At 43.1% G+C, this 18,215-nt stretch overlaps 1 protein-coding gene across 1 annotated transcript in view; it reads right to left on the reverse strand.

Annotated features, from left to right (window-relative positions):
- DCX-EMAP (Doublecortin-domain-containing echinoderm-microtubule-associated protein) overlaps positions 1–18,215 on the reverse strand; it is a 126,025-nt gene that overhangs the window by 97,295 nt on the left and 10,515 nt on the right. The window contains exons 2-4 of the mRNA XM_019051721.2: positions 17,768–18,194; positions 7,938–8,171; positions 5,990–6,217 (exon numbers count right to left, since the gene is read on the reverse strand). Of these exons, the coding sequence (XP_018907266.2) occupies positions 5,990–6,217; positions 7,938–8,171; positions 17,768–18,079 (774 nt within the window). The 5' untranslated portion in view covers positions 18,080–18,194. The remainder of the gene's footprint in view (positions 1–5,989; positions 6,218–7,937; positions 8,172–17,767; positions 18,195–18,215) is intronic.

Genomic DNA, 18,215 nt, shown 5'->3' on the forward strand with positions numbered 1-18,215 from the left:
ATCTAAATCCGGTTTGAACGTCTTCTATTTTTGAGCCTGAGATAGGACCAGGATAGGAAATGATGGCTGACTCCATCATAAATTTATTGACCTTTTAGTATCCATACTCTCATCGAGGTGCCAGAGAGGATCCAAAAGAGAGTGAGGCACGTTAAGATTCGGCAATCATGTTTGAAGCCATTCGATTACCCTACCAGACATGACAAGATAAATTCTCAATTTTTAGACAAATGGTGCACGCCGATTAAGCAAAGTAATTTCGCCCATTCCGGAACGCACGAATAATAGTTAGTGTCTATGTCTATTTCCCCACTCGTTGATAACTCGCCGAGCAGCAACCTATGCAGAGGTCGGAGCCAAAGTCAATGCATGAATGGGTGCATTTTGTGTATTGAGAATTTCAAAAAGTTTTTTTTCAAATCACAAAACCCTTTGCCCAACTGTCGTTCCTATAATGAGCCGAATATGATGGGTCTTCGTGGTACACGGAGAAAAATCTATGACTTTATTTGCCAATTCGTGGTTCTTACGGAACACCAATAATTTTCGTAAATGAACTAATGATTCTCGGTCTGTGAACCGTAATAAGGTATACATACCACCACGAAGGTATGTGCACTGAAAAAAAAAAACTCGGTTTATTTACTAAGAAAAGGGTCAAATTACCAAGAATTCAGGGTTCTATTTGATCCCAGTTTGGAATTGGTAATTTTACCGAGAAATCTCGGTAGAATTATTGAACTTTCTGGGTAATTTTACTGGACCTTGGTAAAGACGCCAATATTTTTTATCGATTGTGGTAGAATGGGCCTGTTGCAAACTTTTGCTAGAGCAAAAATAAGAGTTGTTTCTTGTAGATAATGCCTCAAAAATCACGATGAGCGCATCGACAAAGTCTGAAATGCACTCATAACTTCACAATCTACGTAAGAAATTTGCGTTTTTTTAAGCTTCCCGCTTCAAAAACGATACTACGGCGTAGGTGAACATTTTGTTAGAGGAGTCGCTCCATCGTCGGCGATATTCATCATGGCCGACGCTTGCACGCAGTTCCGCGCGTAATTCAAGGAGAGTTCAAGGTCAATCCATTCGGGCGTGGAAAATATGAACGTTAACACACCGATTGTTATCTGGTCTAATCCAGTTCAGGTGTTATCTCGTCCCATCAAACGTGTTTTGGCGGATTGGCGTCGGCTATGATGATTATTGCCGACGATGGAACGACTCCTCTTACAAAATGTTCACCTGTGCCGTAGTATCGTTTTTGAAGCGGGAAGCTCAAAAAACCGCAAATTTCTTACGCAGATTGTGAAGTTATGAGTGCATTTCAGAGTTTGCCGATGCGCTCATCGTGATTTTTGAGGCATTATCTATAAGAAACAACTCTTAGTTTTGCTCTAGCAAAAGTTTGCAACAGGCCCATTACCGAGATGAATCGGCAAAGTTACCGGGAATTGATTACCAATAAAAGTGGTATTCTTACCTGAAAAAAACAGTAAAAATACCGGTTTTTAGGTAAGCTTACCAGTCTGTTTTTGTAAAATTACCAATAATTGGTAAAAAAGTGAGATGGTAAAGGTACCAACGGACCTTGGTAAAAACGCCGACAATTTTTTTCAGTGTGTGCTATTATTTTATGTTGCCTTTACTACTATTAGTGGTATTCCATACAAACCACTAATTGGTTTATGAGCCACAGCTTTTTCTCGATGCAGACGGTGATCGAAGTCAAGTCTTCCACCCGAGCAGTTTAGGGAGTCCGATATCCAATTCTAACGAAACGGTCGCCTCTGATGGTAGAAAACTTCGCGGAAAGGACCCGGATGAATAATTCATGGGGATCGAAGCGGAGGAAATATGTAGCATGAAATTGGCCGATTAGCATGTCCTGCCGAAGTGCCGGGATCAGCGACGTCCGGCGGAGGGCTCAGCAACCGGGACCGGGTTGCATGATTGGTGCGAGGTCGCCGACGCCTTCAAGGTCAGCAGATGCACAAGGCGTTACCTCGAGGTCGCCGATAACGAGATAATTTTTTCTCTTTTAATGGGCTGACCGGCGGAAAATATTCCGAGAATTATGGGCAAGGCTGCCGATACGCTGTCGCTCCCTCCCATTTTCGCGGGGGTTTTATTGAAATCGCGAGGGGGTTTGCAACTGGTGTGCAGGGCGTTTTCCTATCCGCCGGACGGAGTTAATTTAATCCGACGAAAAATGAATAATGAAAGACACGAAACGATCCAACACATGGGGCCGTTTGTCAGATCGCCGGGGAACAGGACGGCGTGGATCACTCGGAGGCTAGGGGTCGTATAAACATCCCTTAAACAGCTACTTTTCCTAGGAGGTACTTTCTCCAAATCAAGTTTATAGCTCCTACAGCTGCGCCTTATGTTTTGATACAATTTTTGATTCAAGTTGTTTCTAGTTCCTTAATCTGTGATATTTATTAAACCCTGCCAGGGCATTGAATTTTGTTTTAGTGCCAAAATCTCCTTGTTGATTTGATATTGCCCTGTGATCCCTAAATTTATTTAGTATTTATTATTTAGTATTTTTCTTTTGGCCCGTTGCATATTCTCCTTCTAGTTCACGTTTCCCAACATCTCACCTCTTTTAGAGGTGACCTTCCTTAAACAGCTACTTTTCCTAGGAGGTTTCATATGGATACCGTTGTGATTAAGAGAGTATGAAAATGACCCCTTATATAACACCATAAGAAGGACTATTTTTACCAATTCAGGTAAAATTCAACGGTCCACGATTGGAAATAGACCCCTGAAAAGATTAAAATGATCTGCCAGAGAAAAAACAAAAAAATAGGAAGATTAAAATTTTATGATTTTGACAGACTTTGAAGTAGAGATTTTCAAAATCAGTAGACATTTTCCTTATGTATTTTGTTTTTTGTAGAAAAAGGTCATTGTAATATCTTGCAATGGCCGATTGCCAAAGTTATACTCGTGAATTTTACTGCAGCTCCGTAAATATTCCGCTTATGATGTTATATGATGAACGGAAAAGGATCTTAAAGAGTCTTCCTAAACTGAAACTTTATTCCGAAGATTATAGAGAAGTTTTCCAAACGTTTTCGGGCAAGAAGCGCCCAAAGAAGTCGAATCAAATTGAATTTAGGTGGTTTGAAGTTTGAAAAAGCTGTTAAATTAATAATATTTAGTCAATTTTATGGGGTATCAAATTTCCGGATGATTTTTAACTAAATGGTTTCATGTTGTGTCCCTTTGAGGGCGCAATGGACCAATAGACAAGGTACGAATTTAAGCATTCTAATACATGTTTCTTGACCAGAATTTCACGTAGAACATGATTCGCGCAACGAAAATTACCGAAATCAACTCCTAACAAAGATATTAACGTTTATATATCACATTGGTTACGAGGAATTTGAACTGCCCGCTCACAAGAAACTCAACGCTCTACGTGAGTCAAATCGTGCACTACTACGGTTTCAGCAAGCTTCTCAATCAAGCGATGTTCATTTCCCACCATGTGCTGTTCAAACTATAAGCAACTTGCAATAGCTGAGCTAAAGCGTCAAGATTAAGGTTGCCAGATTTTTATATCGCAGAGACTGTCATGATAAAGTTTAGCGCGCGATGTGAATCACGTAGAGCATTGAGTTATAATGAGCGCGTGGTTTAAATTTACGCATCAAGAATCATTGAATATCTTCATAACGAGTTGATTTCGGTGATTTTCGTTGTGCGCATCGTGTTCTACGTGAAATTTTGGTTATGAAACGTGTATCAGAATGCTGAAATTCGTGCCTTGTCCACTGGTCCATTGGACGTATTTCTGTCTAACGGAACTATGTGCATTATGACATGAGCCATGTTATGCATATATTCTGATGGGTCTTAGGGCTCATGCATCAATGCACATAGTTCCGTTCGGCAGAAATACGTTCAATTATCCGATAAGAAAGGAGGAACACTGTTGAGTGCAGAGACACTAAATATGTATTTGACGCTTACAGGGGCTGGGCGGGAGCTGCCAGAGCAAGAGAAGCTGGGTCTTGCCAAAAATGAGGAATCAGGAGGTGAGCCAACTTACATATATATTGAGTCAAGGGATTGCAGAAAGGCTTCATCTGAGCGGATATATATCAGAGTTACTCATGGGCACCTGCACTTCTTAAGACTAATGCATGATATGAGAGCCACTACATTTCGGTTGGCACGATAATGATCGTAACCATTTGTACATCATCTTCCAAGTCATTCGATGGCGGTCATATTTTGTGTCAGCACTACTCCAGGGCCGGATTTAGAGGGTGGCCACATGGGCCGCGGCCCATGACGGCAAATGTTGCAATTTTTTAAAAGTAGGTATGAAAAAAAATCGAATTTAGAAAGAAAATTACAATCGAGATCGAGAGAAGGAGACAAAATCTCTCATTTTCTGAGAGTGTATTTCTAATTTTGTCGTCTTTCGGTGATACAAGAGACAGATCCTTTAATTAGTCGAGTTAAGAGAGAAACCAGACACGCAATTTGGCCTGGAGTGGCGCGGCGCAGAGAGCATTGATGACGAGGACTTGAGATGAAAAGGAGAAACCCTCAGCGCAGCTATCGGCATGTAACACATATTAGCGCCTACAAGTCCGCATGAATATTTCACGCATCGCGTCAAAAACAATGCGCTCAGCTGCGGTCGGCGTGAAAAGCATAGCGCCTACTATACTGTAGGAATACTTCACGCATTGCGCCAAACACAGTGCACTCAGCGCGGCGCGGCGGTGGAAGTTAAAAATATTAAACCACATTTAAGTATGTTTGTTTTTCCATTATTTTTCGTTCATTTCTTATTAATGGAAGGCCTTGTCCACACAGAGATAGGTTTGCGGAACCTAACTTTCGCGCAGTTTCGTGAACTTTTGGTTAAGCCGAAGGTAAAGCCGGCCCTGCACGACTCGCGATGTATCTCATCTATTAGTTCCTTGTTTTCAGCCACTTGTCATTTTTAACGAATTTTGAGATTGTATTTCTGTTGTCACGATACTGAAGAATTCACTAAACACAAACAAACAAACTCAACGTATTAAAGGCATGGAGTTTCGGAGGAATAATATCGCATTCGAGTGCAGTTGCGATATTAGTATCAAATACAATATTTCTCCCCTGAAAAAAATCTGCCTTTCTTTCGCTGAAGGCACAAATAAATTCTTCAGTCTCGTGACAACAGGAATGCAATTGCAAAATTCGATTAAAATAACAGGTAGCTGAAAACATGGAACTAATCAATGAGATATATCACATGTCGTTCTGACACAAAATATGGCGGTTATTGAGTCACCGCAAGGACATTAAAGAACTACCCTTGAAAAACTCACAAGTTGATTTCGTTGAATTCGCTTGCCGAATCGTAGCCGAAATTGCTTGCTGAACCGTAGCCAAAATCGCTTGCCGAATCGTAGTCAACATAGCTTTTAGTACTGAATACCTCTCTCCCTTCCCCCGAAAACTAGCGTCTCTTTTCTTGTACACTGAAAAAAAATTCTCGGCGTCTTTACCAAGGTCCGTTGGTGCCTTTACCATCTCACTTTTTTTACCAATTATTGGTAATTTTACCAAGACAGACTTGTAAAGCTTACCTAAAAACCGCTATTTTTACTGTTTTTTCCAGGTAAGAATACCCCTACTGGTAATCCATTCCCGGTAACTTTGCCATTTTATCTCGGTAATTCTACCACAGTCGATAAACAATATTGGCGTTTTTACCGCAAGGTCCAGTAAAATTATCGAGAAAGTTCAATAATTTTACCGACATTTCTCGGTAAAATTACCAATTCCATAAATGGTAATTTTACCACGAAAAAACTAGAATCAAATAGAACCCTGAATTCTTGGTAATTTTACCCTTTTCTTAGTAAATACACCGAGATTTTTTTTTTCAGTGCAGCTGAAATTATCACGTCTCATGCGGATAAAGCATTGTTGAAATGGTGAGTTGGGTGCGGATGCCACTTACCTTGTAAGTTTTGTAGGAAGACACGACGTAGGCAGCACCGTCCTCGAGTTCCTCCAAGGAGGTGATCGGGAGGCCGTCCATGGCGAAGATGTAGCGGGCACCGCGGGGCAGGTCCAGCCGGAGGGAGAGCTTGTCCTGGAGGGCCTCCAGCGTGCTGATATCGCGCCCGGGCCGGAAACGCAACTCGAAGCCCGGAAAATACGGGTCTCCATTCTTGAAGAATATAACCTGCAACACACCATCATTTTGCGTCAACCAACAGTTAGTAGTATTGAGGCTGTCATGTTGACATTGGCAGGCAGCACTCTGACATCGTGATTTGGAAGGTAATGTAGCATCGCATCGAGGGAAGTCTCCTGACTATTGGACTCCATGCTCAAGCAAAGAAATGAAAATATCTGTGATGAGCATCAAGTCCAAGATCTTGGACGAGATGAGCAGGCAAGTATGTCAAGGGTGAGCATGGAGTCCAATATCGTGAACGCGGTGCTACATAATCATTTGGAACTTCCTCACTTTGTGTCATTTTCTTTCCTTTCTATGATATAAGCACCTTTAAGAATCATGGAAATCTGCATCACCTAGACACGAAACTTTACAAAAATGCACCATTTCCCCTCCCAAATTGTCTGTTCAAGTGGAACAGTCGGTCATTTCAAACTGAAAATTTCATTGATTTTGATTTGCCTAATTAGACGGAAAAAGCACCGAGAAATTGATTCAAAAATAAAGTGATCCACGCAGGGTCCAATAGTTGTTACTATCAATATGAGCTGTGTGCTGTGTAGGCACACCGCCCGCAACGGGTTCAATTTTAAAGCTGCGGCTCCTACTACCGGAAATCACGTTTTTTAATCCTAGGAGGGCTATATGTCGTTCAAAGTAATTGAACCACATTTTACAATCAGGAGCTTATCCGGTGTCTGCACAGGAAAACATTGCACAAATGTTTTTAAAATTAACCAGAAATTGTAGTTCCCAATTGGAAAATGAGTCCAATTAGAGGCCGTTCATGAAATGAGTAATGCTAAAAATCGTATTTTTCAACCCGCTTCTCTTCCGTCATGCATCCGTAACGCAGGTCTGCAACTCCTTAAGAGAATCATAGGTAACCCTTTTGTACACCCTCCTTCGTCAAGATGACGTTTTAAGATGAACTTTGGATGACCAACCGCTACCTTACGTCAATTTTTCCATCCAAGTTTGTCAAAAAATGGGCGCTACGCGCCCAATTCAGCGGTACTTAACATAACCCTAAAAGCCCTCTCCTCCCATTGTATCACACCATAGAGTACATAGAGTCGTAATGTAAGTGAGAGAGCTGGCGCCACTTTTAAGCATTTTCCATGTCCCGAATTCCGAGACTCCTGTGTGACGCCGGGTCACTTTTTCGATCATACATAATCGATTGTTTGCGATACACGGGTACCCGGTCATCCGATGACAACAACAACAACAACAACAACAACAACAACAACAACAACAACAACAACAACAACAACATCAAAGGAGATAGGAATTACCACGTATTCCACACCGCCATTTTGGATCGAAAATGTATCGAAAAAGCGACCCGAACTCGGCGCACACCGGGCTCGGAATTCGTCGAGCAGAACATGGCGCCAGCTCTCCCATTTACATTACGACTCTATGTACTCCATGTATCACACCAGCAACGCAGGCTTAGACCTACCTCCTCTTCCTCCCCACCCTAGCGTTGGAGAGCGTTAGAGAGCTCCTTTCGAAAGCGTTAGAGAGCGTTAGAGAGCGTTAGAGAGCTCCTTTAGAGAGCGTAAGAGAGCGTTAGAGAGCTCCTTTAGAGAGTGTAAGAGAGCGTTAGAGAGCTCCATTAGAGAGCGTTACGTATTTTAAGAACATTGATTTATGAGGGATTCTTAAGCTGGACCTTTTTTTCCAGTGCAAAGTTGAGAGTGAGGTGATACTTTACCTTTCTGGCGCGCCAGTATGAGAGGTTATTATACTTGGCGTCGGCGCGGGACTTTGGCCTTGTGGGGAGGGGCGGCATGACGGAGGAGGTGTCGCTGGCATTGTCCGCTGCCGGGCTCCCTGGCCGGCTGGGGCCCCATAGTCCGCCTCCGCCGCCGCCTCCACCTCCGCCTCCGGGGCCCCCCACTGACACCGCTGTCGCCCCCACACCTCCACCACGGTTTCGAACTGGAGCCTGCAACACCAAACAATAATCATTAGCTTCCTTCCTCAAATCAAAAGTACAATCGGGAAAACTGCAGTAGATTTTATCGTTCGATGAGTCAGTTGCGCTGGTCACAGAATCGTGTTTTGATGCTTAATTCTTGTAGATTAGCTAAAAATAATAAGATCTGTCCAAAAAGCAACTTTCTACGTTGAATATTAACCGAGATGTCGCGCCTTGAAAAACTCGATTTATGACGTCATCCACCGCGGTAGTACACGCTATGTTATGCACTACCGCGGTGGATGACGTCAAAAACTCGACTTTTCAAAGGACGATATCCCGGTTAATATTCAACGTAGGAAGTTGCTTTTGGACGGTCATTATTATTTTCACCTGATCGAAAGGAATCAAGCATCAAAACACGATTCTGTTACCAACGCAACCGGCCCATTGCAACTTTTTTTTCACTCGTTTCCATTTCTACACGAGGCTTACATCAGAAGTCTTAATAATGATGGATGTCGTTTTAAATGCTCCTGATGTTACACTGCTCGGTGAAATCGGAATGTTTTCCAGGAATCATAGCGCGGTCCGCGACTGATTAAAGAAAGCTGGCAGATTCGCGGAACGCCACCTTGTTTTTACTCGACGATGGTCTCGCTACATTTCAAGTTTTCACATGCATTTGCATAAATCGATGTAACTCTAAAGTCTCAGGTGCCGCCGCGCCATTGTCGCGGGCAACCCCCCCCCCCCTTCCTCTCCTCGCCGCGGATGTGAGCAGGGTAAGATGCCGACCAATTCTCACCCCATTTGAGTGATAACGGCTTGTTTATTTTAGGCAATTTGTATTTCTCTCCAACAGCGATATTTCCTAGGTAACCTTTATTTTATCTTTATAATCCTTAAAGTTACAAGAAACTTTGCGTCAATCAATCTGATGCACTCTTGCACGTAAGGTTAGTACTTACGGCGATACTGAAATCGAGGAAAAAGCACCTCATATCTCAAGACATTCCTCCTATCTCAACGTATGCGGTTAGTTATAATCTTTATCCGTATTCTTGTAATCCGTGAAGAGATGGAGAGATGCCAGCTTCCGGAGGATCTCTACCATGACAGATGCCTGTGGCGGGTGGGCGGCGTAGAGCGCCCTAGCGCGTCGTAAAAGCGGATCATTCGTACACATAATATATTTTTGGCTCTTTCTTAGAGTTATGGTAGATGACATAATGACTAGCTGAACTGCGAACCATCAAGCTGAAAACTTTAAGTGATATTTTGCAAAATTGCTATCACGTATAAAGTGGTACCGATTCCGTCAATGAACCTATCTGTTATTGATAAGTATTATGCTCTCACATTACATTTTAACCGCGTTGTTCCCCTTTTGCTAAATTTGATCCAAAGAAAATAAATTTTTCAAACTACACTGGTAAAAAAAAACTCTTGGTTCAAGAGTGCAGTTTCTTGTCGCCGGATTTAAGAGTCTGGACACTTGTTTCAATGCAAAATCCGCTTAAATCAATGCAAAATCCGCTTGAAACAAGAGTTCAAGACTCTTAAATTCGGCGACAAGAAACTGCACTCTTAAGTCAATGCAATGCGGCATTGGTCCGAGAGGTTTTTTTTACCAGTGTAAATTTACCAGAAATTTGGGTAAGGCAATGAAATTCTCGGAAATTGCGGGTGGCAGAAATCACTTTTTGCGCCTATTCTCCTCTGAATGCAATATCTACGCATAGTTTTTAGCCATATTGCAGGGACACAACACTCAATGGAATCCAGGGACTCGGGGAGCATCTCGAGTCTTGAGTGCGGTCACGCGATGAGTGCCTGGGTTGGATGCGCTATTGACCACTGCTCATTTGTTCACCCCCCCATCCCCTCCTCATTCCCCTATCCCTGTGTCCCTTCAACTTGAACACGCGAGCTTTTGCAGAACACCTCGCACGCCGCACCAGCCCGCGCAACGATCAAAGCTGATAACTGTTTTTAATAACAGCTCTTAACGCAGAGCAGCATCGTTGCACCATCGATCTCATGGATTTCTCATACGTTTGGAATACAGCGACGAAAGGCTCACAACCACTGACCATTGAAAAAAAAGTCTCTTGGATCCCGAGTCCAGACTCTTAAAAAACTAGGCAAGAAAAATTAATTTTGATTCAATAGGATTTTTGCCCGCATCTCGATCCAGGATTCCAGGCCTCTTAATTTAAGTGAACTTCCTTTGGATTCAAGCGAAAATCCGATTGAATGAAGAGTATTTTTTATTGTCCAATTTTTTAAGAGTCCGGAATCTGGATCCAGGAGGCCTTTTTTCCTAGGACATTGATAGATAGAGTCGAAAACTGTCTATCTCCCTTGAAACGGTTTGAAATTGCTAACTATGTTTAGTTTCATTTCTTCAAAAAAAAAAAACCTTTTTTTACTCAAAATGACAATAATCACTCTCTTGAAAATCCTCCCTAAGCCAGTAGCCAGTAGCCAGTAGCCAGTAGCCAGTAGCCAGTAGCCAGTAGCCAGTAGCCAGTAGCCAGTAGCCAGTAGCCAGTAGCCAGTAGCCAGTAGCCAGTAGCCAGTAGCCAGTTTAATTTTTTTTAAGAAGACTCGCTTTTTATAAAGATAACCTAAGAGGTGGCGAAGAGGATTCATGTCGTGAGCAAAGTGCTCATTGCTTCATTTCTTTAGTATGAAATATTTAGGCAAGACGGAACGGTCATTTCGTGCTTTGAAGCTTATAATCAACGATCTAATGACGGTATTTCCCAATAGAGTGGTATATCAACATCTAAAATGGCTGACAGTTTTAAGAAACAAAAAAGTGCCATACCAACTGTCCAAAATTCAACATTCTCTAAACATCAATTAAAATTCAATGTAAATGGAAAGAATCATCGAAATAAAATAAATTAATTACATGTATGTCCATGGTTTTTACTTACTTTGCAACCATATGCAGTTATGTCATTTTTGCGGCTGCATAGTCTGAGCATAATCAAATTTCAAGGCATTTTATCGCCTTCAAAAGCCACCGCCATCCGGCCCCATTTTGACTAGATTCTTTTAGAGGAACTTTGATAGATATTTTTGCCAAAGATGACTTGTTTCCTCGTGATTATCATTTGGTTTTTTTCCCAAGTTCGAAGTTCTCTTAGTTGGGTTTGTTCAAATTGGTACTCAAGAACTTCATGAAAAGAGTGAAACTGGAGAGCCAATATCAAAGATCGGCACAGACATGGCAAAAGGTAGATCTGTTGCACACAAAAGAAAGGCCAACTGAGTTGAAGGAAAAATCGCAGAAAAGTCACGCGAAGCGCTTTAAAATGTTAAATTGTATATTCCCAAAATGTACAATTTTGAATTAAACGAAATTTTCAGGCAGTTGCCCGCATCTAGTTTGTCCAGTTGGGTATGGTTTCTTCGCATTTAAGGAAAAAGAAAAAAAGCAAAACGACCGGTATTATATAAGAGACTGATTGATAATATTTTAAGAGAATGTTCGTTTATTTACTTTAGAATTTCTCACATTTCTCCTTGGGTGGACTTGACTGATGGCCGCAGTGCGCGGTGAAAGAAGTACTTGCAGAGGCAGTAATTGTAGAAATGTATAAAACGTCCTCTACTTGTAACTTTTGGACCTAACCTAACCTCACCTTGTCCAGCCTCTAATCTAATGCGTCAGTGATCTACTGGGGATAATAGACCGCTCTGTGCCCATCTTTTAGACGGTCGCGCAGGTTGCCTCTAGATCAAAGGTATCTCATTCATTCAAAACGCAGCCATCTTTTCCTCATCCACCCTCTTGACTCGCTCGGATCGCTTTTCACGGCTCATCTAGGTCCCTGCGGCCTTGTCCTGGACTTGGTGTCAATGGACCACTAGACAAGGTACGAATTTCAGCATTCTGATGCTTGATTCTTAACCAAAATTTCACGTTGAACACGATACGCACAACGGAAATTACAAAAATCAACTCCTTCCGAAGCTATTTAATGATTCTTAGTGCGTAAATTCAAACCATCCGCTCCTGAAAACTCAATGCTCTACGTGATTCACATCGCGCGCTAAACGTTATCATGACAGTCTTTGCGATATAAAAATCTGGCAACCTCAATCTTGACGCTTTGGCTCAGCTATAGCAAATTGCTTATAGTTTGAAAAAAACATGGCGGGAAATGAACATTGCTCGGTTGAGAAGCTTGCTGAAACCGTTGTAATGCGCGATTTGACTCACGTAGAGCTTTGAGTTTCTTGTGAGCGGGCAGTTCAAATTCCTCGTAACCAATGTGAAATAAAAACGTTAATATCTTCGTTAGGAGTTGGTTTCAGTAATTTTCGTTGTGTGAATCGGGTTCTACGTGAAATTCTTGTTAAGAAACATGTATCAGATTGTTGAAATTCGTACCTTGTCTAGTGGTCCATTGCAAATAAACACAATGTTCGCTTGTCCCGGAGCGCAATACTTACTGTAATCCCCAGGAAATTCGTAGAATAATTAATGCGTGAAACAATTGAAACATATCGTGCGTTTTGACGTTTGGTTTAAGTATTTCTGATGGTCTCAACGTGACTTTTCTGGGATTTCATTTATCAAATGGCTACCCTGCACTTAAAAATAACTTCGGTTATACGAACTAAATGTACGGTGTTCAATATCGACCGAATTGTTCAGCTCATGCAACCTTTCTCTTGGTTGTGGGAACCGTATTCTCGGTTCATGCAATCGAGCTTATCCGCTAGGTCGGCTAGGTTTGAATGCTCGGTTGCATTGACCGAAGATACGGTTCCCGGAACCGAGAGTGCGTTCACATGAACCGAACAATACGGCCGATATTGGACACCATGTACATTCGGTTCATATGACCGAAGTTTTTTTCTCGGTGTGATGGCGCGTCTTCTGTGTGTAACATACCCTTGCTCATCCTAATCGGCAACTCTAGGTCTGGATCCTCGATAGTGGTCAAATTTTGACGGAGACGGAGAGCAGCGCGCTCTCGTGGTGATGCGCGAAGTTATACCGCGGTGGAACGCGCCGGAACTCGCGTGGATCTCGAGCGGGTTTTCGCGAGAGGAGCACGTGGTCGGAGACAACGGGGAAGAGAAACGCAGCACTTGCGAGCGAAGAAAAACAAACAGCGAAACTGGTGTCGGCCACAACTAAATCCACCGACTACTATACGCGCTCGTGTTTTATTCATGAGGGTAAACGGCTGACCCAATTAGCGCCTCGAATCCTCACCTCCCGACGAACGCCACTCGATAACGCTGTAGTCTCCCGAGCCTCATTAGTATCAATGAATGCAAATGCTCCGATTCTCCCGGCTAATTACGCTACGTTCGGCCCGGGGCGACGAATTTTTTTGACAAGCACAGGGTCAACCGTATGGGCTACATTTTGCAATAAGGAACCCATAGTGTTGCAAGGCTGATTTGATCGGGTAATTTATTTTGTCTTGCAAAGAGACCCTTCAAGTTTAAAAGGTATTCTTTTTTCACGCATCGAACAATTATTAATTAAGTGACAAAATTGAGCTCTTGCTTGCCAGAGGGATTTGATTTTTGAGTTATTCCTATTTTGTAAAATTCTGCCCAAAAAACTCGATGACACTACTGAATTTCTCTGTTACGAACCTCCAAGTTCAAAAAATCTCTCAAACTGGAGGCCATTATAGGGAGGATTGCATACGTTACAGTGACAGTCTGCCTTCACAGTTCTTTGCCACCTATTGCGCGGTTGCCGCCAGGTTTGGAGTCCTCAATGAATGTATTCACCACGTACTGGAGAGCTTTCATTAAGCCTGAGAGTTTCTTCCAAAGAAACCTAGGGACATCATCAGGGCCGGATGTACCTACTTGCCGCCCATGGGCCGCCTGTACTTTGCCGCCTTCTTCTCATTCGTTTTAAAACATCAATAAAAACCATCAAGTGAACGTGCTGGAGGGGGAGGGGCGCATAAGACACGTTTTCTCGTGTTGGACACATTTTTTGCGAAAGCCCTGTCAACGCTCTTAGCAAAAGTTCACGGAACTTTGCGCGCAAGTTAAGTTTCGTAGGTAAACCTATCTCTTTGTGGACAATGCCTTTCATTTACAAGAAATGAACCAAAAAAATTATGAAAGAACAAACACGAATGTGGTTTAATAATTTTAACTTTCGCCGTAGCGTCGCGTCGCGCAGACTGCAGTGTGTTTGGCGCAATGCGTGAAGTATTCCTACAGTCTTGTAGGCGCTATGCGTTGCACGCCGACCGCTGCGCTGCTGAACGCAGTGAACGCACTGTGTTTGACGCAATGCGTGAAGTATTCATGCAGTCTTGTAGGCGCTAATGTGTTATATGCCGATCGCCGTGCGCCGCGGGTCTCTCCTTTGCATCTCAAGTCCTCGTCATCATTGCCGCGCCGTTCCAGGCCAAATGAAGTGTTCGGTTTATCTCTTAACTCAACTAATTAAAGGTGCTGTCTCTTGCATCACCGAAAGACGAAATAATTAGGAATGTTTATACTCTTAGGAAATGAGAGATTTTGTCGCCTTTTCTCGTTTGTTGTTATACCTTCATTTAAAAAAAATTGCAAAATTTGCCGCCATGGGCCGCAGCCCATGTGGTCACCAACGAAATCCGGCCCTGGACATCATCATGAATGTTTTTTCGAGAAGTTACATAGGATTAACCGTAGAAATCACAAATCCTTGTGCTGTGGCATGCGAGAGACTCTAAGCTCAGCCATCAGACGGTAAACTGTAACTTTTATTATATAGAAAACACCTTTATGAAGTCAGCACAAGTTTAATACATAAAAGAAATTTATAGGACGCACTTTCACTTTCTATTTTAATAAAATTGTATTTTAATAAAAGTGCAAGTGAGCCCTATACACTCTAATACAACCCAACTCTGATTCCTCCGCTAAACGAATAAATTAATGTCACACGATCAAACCGTGCCACTGGTCCATCAAGGTCAAGTGCCGAGATTGATCCAAGTCTTCAAATGAGCCATGAGCCAATCACATCACCTGATTTTGATAATAATTGACAGATAGGTTTGAACGTGTGACATTAGCTGTAGACTCTTTTAGGCAGATGATCTGTGATTTTGCCAATGTGCGTAGAATTTCAGTATATAACCGATACTCTCATCGTAGAGAGAAATAGCTCATCAGAGCGAAAATGTTCTCTCAAGAGAATCATGCTTTCTGGCGCAACACCATAGCTACAACCAATCAGTGCAGCTCAGCCTCCTGATATTTCTGCCTCCAACCTGAAACACGTGCCTCGGACCCAAGGTAAGTGAAGCGTGGACTTGGGATGCTCTTGCCGACCCCTTCAGCCGAAACGCAGCTATTTGCTCCAGTAGTGGCGTGGCGTGAATTGCGATGTATCGATTACTCTGCCATTTAAACCTATGGTAAAGAATCGATTATTAAGGTGTTCGCTGCGGACACCCTGTTTATCGATCCTTTGCCATAGGTTTAAATGGCATAACAATCGATACATCGCAAAGCACGCCACGCCACTGATTTGCTCCCGCTATAGCCGCGCTCGCAGCACGAAATTTGAATTTCAACAACTTTAGGCCTTGTCTCCACGGGACGTTTTCATGGGATTTGTCCCAAGTTCGAATCGCAGGAATGAAACTTCTGGGATTTTTCCCAGTTACCGTCTCCACGGGACGGGGCTCATACAGTCCTGCGACTAGTTTTCGGGGGAAGATAAATTAGTTAAAGTCGAGTGTTTAACCGAGATTAAAATAATAATTGCACTCAATTGACAATTAGACACATTACTTTAACTAAACAAACATTAACAATGTAGTAATGAATAAAATATCGCACAATTCGTTTTCACTTCTTCTTCTTCTCTCAGTGAGCCCTAGGGGTACAAGTACCATACTTGGTACTGGGAAAAATATTGATTAACTCAATATTTTTCCCAACTTCGTAAGTGGGATTTTTCCCCGGGACAAATCTCGTGAAACGGCTCGTGGAGACAAGGCCCTACAGTCGTGGCCAAAACAAGTGTGGCCGTCTACTGTTGATATATGGAGTGACAGCCACCTCACTGAGAGCAAATGAAGTGTAGTTCTTAACAAATTTGCTTGCTGCATTGAATTTTTTCATGTTTATCAACAGCAGACGATATATTTGTTTTAGGCCAAAACTGTAAAATTGCTGAAATGCAAATCTCGCGCCACGTCTCTGGCGGCGGTAGGCAACAAAAATCTACGATTTGGCTACGGGGGGTCGACAAGAGCATACTTAAGTTTTACTTATCTTGCGTTGAACCGGAATCAGTTCATAGATCAGCCTTTCGTTAAAAGGCCTGTAGGCTGATTTTTGAAATTGATAGACACAACTGTAGACGAAGAAGACATTAGGAGCATGGAGCGATTCTATTAATTGAAATGTATGGTTCATATAGACTATTGGAGAAAATGATAGACTAACTGTAAGGTCTTTCGTGGGTTGTTCGTCAGTCTAATACCTACTTCCTTTGCCCATTGCAACCACCTGTTTCCACCAAAAGGATGCCCTCATATCCCTTTTGTCCTCTTTGTCTACCAATTTCAACAATCAGCCCGCTATACGGGCTGAGGAATAAAGAAATGATATGGATCCTGGATATTGAGGGATATGGAGGATATGGAGGATATGGAGGACATGGAGGACATGGAGGAATAAAGGATATGGAGGACATGGAGGGATCCTATTGGTGGAAGCGGGTGGTTACAGTGGTATTAGACTAACTAACGGCAACACACGAGAGACCCTTTAGTTGGTTCATCATTTTCTCCTTTTGTCTATCAGAACCGATCATTTCGACCAGTAGGATCACTCCATACTCCTTATGTCTTCTTTGTCTATACTACCGTGCTAAGGAAGAACGCCGATGAGCCTTAGGCGTTGCCAAATTTCCTTTAATAAAATCCGGGTTTCCTGGAAAACTTGCGGATATTTTTCTCCCAATTTTTCACAGAATTTCATTCGCAACTTAATCTACAGGATCTGAAAATTCAAAGGAAAAATATCGACGACTCTCTTCAAAAATCAACAATTTAACTGAGGAAATTTGGCAACTCTCGAATGTTCATACGGCGTTTTCCCTTAGCACGGCAGAATAGTTTTGTTTATAAATTTCAACAATCAGCCGCTGACCAGTGGCGTGGCGTGCTTTGCGATGTATCGATTGTTATGCCATTTAAACCTATTGAAAAGGATCGATAAACAGGGTGTTCGCAGCGAACACCTCAATAATCGATTCTTTAACATTGATGTAAATGGCAGGACAATCGATACATCGCAATTCACGCCACGCCACTACCGCTGACGTATATATGGATTGCATTTTGCAAAAAGGAACTACTAGCATTGCAATGTTGCTAAGATTGTGCAACTTCTTTTGCCTTGGAGGAAAAATCCGATTATCCATTAATAGTTTCTATTTTACTCGCTAAAAACTGTAAATTTAAGACATAAATTACCATCTAAATTTCATAGTTTTTCACGATTTCCGCAATTTTATTGCAAAAGATGAAGTCGCACAATCTTAGCATCACTGCAATGCTAGTGGTTCCTTTTTGCAAAATGCAATCCATATACATGTTGGTGTTGGTACTTACATCGTTGAGTTCCTCGTCGTCCTCGGAGTCTGAGGGGGCGGGACGTCTGGGGAGGGGCAGCGGCATGGAGGCCTCCTCCCGGTCGCGGTCGGCGAGGTTGGCGACGAGGGTCTTGGTGTGTCCGCCGTGGACGGGCTCGGCGTGGGCGTGCGGGGCCTCCTGCGGCGCCTCGCTCGGCGGCTCCGCCTCGGCCATCATCGGCCCCGGCTCCGGCTCAGGCGCTGGAGCGGGCGTCGGCGAGCGCGGCGGAGAGGGCTCTGCCTCCGGGGAGGGCGACTGCACGATCACTTCCGGGTGGGGCGCCGGCAGCATGCCGCCCCCAGCGGCCGGGACTCCATCGCGCGCCGGGTCCTCAGCCGCGACTCATTCGGGGCCCCCCGTCGGAGCTCCGGTTGCGTCGGTCTTCGAGGACATGTCGCCTTGGGACCTGGAACAGACCAGAAGATGC

Source organism: Bemisia tabaci, chromosome 3 (assembly GCF_918797505.1).
Source record: "Bemisia tabaci chromosome 3, PGI_BMITA_v3".
Classification (NCBI taxonomy): Eukaryota; Metazoa; Arthropoda; class Insecta; order Hemiptera; family Aleyrodidae; genus Bemisia; species Bemisia tabaci.